The sequence below is a fragment of the Manihot esculenta genome, chromosome 5 (genome assembly GCF_001659605.2).
Source record: "Manihot esculenta cultivar AM560-2 chromosome 5, M.esculenta_v8, whole genome shotgun sequence".
In the NCBI taxonomy this organism is placed as follows: Eukaryota; Viridiplantae; Streptophyta; class Magnoliopsida; order Malpighiales; family Euphorbiaceae; genus Manihot; species Manihot esculenta.
In genome coordinates this window covers 44,663-48,759 of record NC_035165.2, presented here as the reverse complement: position 1 = coordinate 48,759, position 4,097 = coordinate 44,663, and the positions used below count along the sequence as shown (strand labels likewise).

The window sequence follows — 4,097 nt, the reverse complement described above, 5'->3', positions numbered from 1 at the left end:
TATTACAGTCGGAGTTTAATCGGCTATTACAGCTGGTTTGCTTTGTTTTTTCTATGTTTTTTTTGGTTTGTAGGTTTGTAAATCTAAAGGTTTTTCTTGTTGGATTCCATCGTTGAATCATGTAAGAGGATAATCCATAATTACAGAAACAACATTTCCAGATCCGGTTGTCTCCCTCATAGGTGTTGATGGCTTCTGCAGGGACTTTTTCTCAATTCTAGTATTGGAAGCTTGATACAATAGCAGAAGCTCCTCATTATCTTTTTTAGGCATTCGATGTCCGATACAAACACCGAATTTAGCGTTGCATGGGCTTCTAGGTTATGGTCAATGCTCCATTTTGAATTTAGATGCTATCAAGCTGCTTGGTGTTGGTGGTTTCTCCTTAGAGGTTCAACCCGTTTTTCATGTCATAGCGAAAATTAATGGAGTTTAATCTTTTCTGATTAAGAATAGGTCAATAGCTAAAGGATTCGGCGGTGTTGTACAATACATACTTTGAAATATTGTTGGGTGGAGTTATTAGATCAAGTTTACTGTCAAGTCTAGGGTTGATGTTTCAATCTATTTTTTCTTTTACTCTAGGTCCTTAAAAAAATTACTAACAAGAGATGAAGCCCATAATTTGATAACTCATTATCGACTTTAAGGGAGGGAAACACAATTCCAGTTAATAAAGCAATAGGCTATGAACCTTGTTTAATAAAATTGTCTCCCTAATTAGTTGGAACTTGGAACAACTAGATTTTTAAGATATAACTGATAGAAGTAAGAAACGGCAACAATTAGTTATAATTCAAAAAGTTCACCAAATCACTTTTAGACATGTGAGACTCAGTTCAAAAGAACATTCCAAGTAGCAGAATAAAAGAAAGTCAGTAATTTGCATGAAAGCATACAAACAATATATTTACAATAGGTACCAACCCATCTCCTAGTATAATTAGAGGGAAAGGAAATACAAGGAGCAAAAGGACTACCCTCTCATCATCTATCATAATTTGATCGGTTTAAAAAAATAGAGCCACAAAAAGATAGGAGTACAATGCTTCATGATGCAAGGAGAATGCTAGTATCCACCCATAATTGAAAAAAAAATTAGAAAAAATTTAAATATTTTTTTAAACAAAAAGAATCAAATCTATGATGCTTATTTTTTTCTCCTTTATCTCCTTTTTTCTTATGGTTAAACCAAACACCTCTAATAAACCTGTGAAGACCAGCATTAGAGTTCATGATCTCAAGCAAGCAATTTCTTATATCAGAATGAGAAAAACTCTTATGGTTTAGCCTAAAAATGCCTCTTTGTTTCTTGCCTATGGCCACCACCTCCTTATTCAGTGGGTCCTGTATAAGACAATAATGATTGCACATCACTATATACAGTAGCCATAGCTACTCATTAATTGACTAATAGAAATCAAATTATATTGAAAATGATGAACATATAGGACATCATCTAAAACCAACTTGCCAAAAAGATTTAGCTTTCCAGACTGAGTAACCTGAGTTATTTTGCCATCTAGAAAGCACACAGATATGTGCTTGTGCAGTGGATGTAAAGTGGTGAAGAGGGTGCTATTTGAACACATATGATTTGTGGCTCCAGTGTCTAGGATCCAATTAGGGTCAGTGTGCATTTGTGAATGGCAAGTGTCATAAAGAGTAGGCTTACCTGCAAAGTCCATGAAATGTGCCTCAGATCCATGAGATGTGCTTGGGCAAGACTTCCTTTCCCTTTTACAAGTTGAGAGATTTCTTATTTTAAAGAGTTCAACATGGATGTCAATTCATGTATTCTACTTGATGTGTCTAAATATTCCAGAGGATTATCCTCTTCTGACTTGTTTCCTTCAATAGCAACCATAGTTTTGGTGCTTTTATGGCCCTTGACAGATTGGGTTCTAGCCTTGTTCTTAGCCTTGAACCAGTCAGGATAGCCAATCAATTTAAAACACCCTTCCCAAGTGTGGCCATCCATGTTACAGAAGGTGCAATGTCCCTTCTTAATCTCAGACCTTCTTGGTCTGGACAGATTCTGAGTTTGAGTCTTGTTCAATAGGGCAAGGGATTCTAGTTGTCATTCATTGCCCAGAATTTCCCTTTGAGACTCAAATTTCACAACCATCGAGTGAGCCTTCTTCACTATTGGTAAAGATTCCATCCCCAATACCTGGTCTCTCACAGATCCGAAGGCCTCATTCAGATCCATTAGGAATTGTATGAGCCTATTCCTATTAGTTATTTCAGCTATGGCCCTAGAGGCTCTACAGTTACATGTTGGAAGCATTTCTATAGATCCAAGCTCATCCCACAATCTCTTTAACTTAGTGAAGTAGACTGACACAAATTGATTTTCTTGAGAGATGATAGATATCTTCTTGTGCAACTCATAAATCATAGGTCCGTTGCGCTCTCTGAATCTCTCACAGATCTCTTGCCAGAGATCTCTGGCAGAGGCAGTATATATGAAGCCATCAACCAACTCCTTGGAGATGGAGTTGAGAATCCAAGATGTGACCATGAAGTCACACCTTTTCCACTGTTCATATCCCTCGGAGTCTTTGCTAGGTGCTGAAGATGTGCCTTCGACAAATCCTAATTTCATCTGGGCACCTAGGGCTATTCTAACAGTTCTAATCCAAGATCTGAAATCAGGTCCTAGAAGAAGTGTTGAGACTAAACTCATACCTGGATGGTTAGACGCTTGAAGGCTCAGAGGACCTCCCATTCATGTATTCGCTATCTGCGACTTCTCTAGTGCTCCGGTCACATTTTGTTCCTTGCTACTGCTTTCTCGATCCGCCATGACTAGATCTTTCGAAAGGGCCAAGGATCTCTCACATGGAACCGGTAGCGCGCCGCCGTGAGTTAGGGTTCCAGCTCTGGTACCATGTGCGAAGACAAGAGAGAGAGAAACTCGAGTGATTTTTATTTCAAACTAAAAAATGACGTTACATCAATTCTGGAAGCATCTTGCTTTTTTTTTGTACCAAACAGTAACACGTGCACAACATATGTCTTATATAAGTAAGGCCTCACAATAAAACGACGTAATTTAAATATCAAGTTATAAACAAACAATAATAAAACGACGTAATTTTAACAATTATCATAATAGTATGTTTTTAATGTAAGATTATTAAACTATATTTCAATTACATTATGGTGTAATTTGATTTAAAATTAAATAAATAGATAATTTTTAGATAAATATTTATTAAAATTAATAAAAAAATTAAGAGTCAATAAAATTAATATAAATAAGAAATTTTTTACATTAATCAATAGATATTTTATTAAATAATCAATTATATTAAATATATTTATTATGAAGTGTAAAAACATAAAGAAGGGAACTAATATTCACAAAGTAAAAGACTTTTTTTTTTTAAATTTAAATCAACGGATGCGTCCTTAGTATCGAATATCTTTATGGTGAATTAAATTTTTTTAGCATGGATATAAAAGTAACAAAATAGTAATAACATTTAAATGACACCGCATGACACTTATTGCAATGCTTTATATTGATTAAATGGTTGAATTCATCACATTAATTTTGAATTGACTGTTCGACGTCTGGAAAAAAACTTTCAAATGGCTATTTTCAATTCGTCTCTCAATCATAATGTGATCGTGACCATCAACTGGAGTAAAACTTTAGCAATGGGCCATAAGCAAATGAAACTAAAGTTAGATTTGCACTTTTTTTTTTCAAAGTTAACAGATAATTCATTCATAAAAGGCTACAGTCCAAATACAACTAGAAAAGGCCCAAGCCGTAACATCAGTACAGCAAGGGTCTCTAAGACCCATAAGAAAACTAGCCCAAAAGAAGAGCAGAACCCTAGCATACTTGCTTGACACCCTACCTTGAAGAAGATGGCAACCAACGCCCCTTGATGCAGATGGAATCTCTCGCCTAGGGATGGCAGGCGGACGGATTTTTACGAGTACTCGATCTGCCCAAATTCTATTAGGACGGATTTGAGTTTTTACGAAATGAATTTAGACGGATTTGAATTGAAAAATTTTTACCCGTCTCGAATTCGAATAAGGTTCGGAGTTAGGTGATCGAATATCCGGTACCCGAA

At 35.8% G+C, this 4,097-nt stretch overlaps 1 protein-coding gene across 1 annotated transcript; it reads right to left on the bottom strand.

Moving 5' to 3' along the window:
* Positions 1 to 2,080: 2,080 nt before the first annotated feature.
* LOC110614434 lies at positions 2,081 to 2,731 on the bottom strand. The gene has a single exon (XM_021755967.1). The coding sequence runs from the start codon at positions 2,729 to 2,731 to the stop codon at positions 2,081 to 2,083; it is 651 nt and encodes a 216-aa protein (XP_021611659.1).
* Between the last annotated feature and the right edge of the window lie 1,366 nt (positions 2,732 to 4,097).

Coding starts and splice junctions, on each gene's coding strand:
- LOC110614434 (XM_021755967.1), bottom strand. CDS start 2,731: ATGGGAGGTCCTCTGAGCCTTCAAGCGTCTAACCATCCAGGTATGAGT.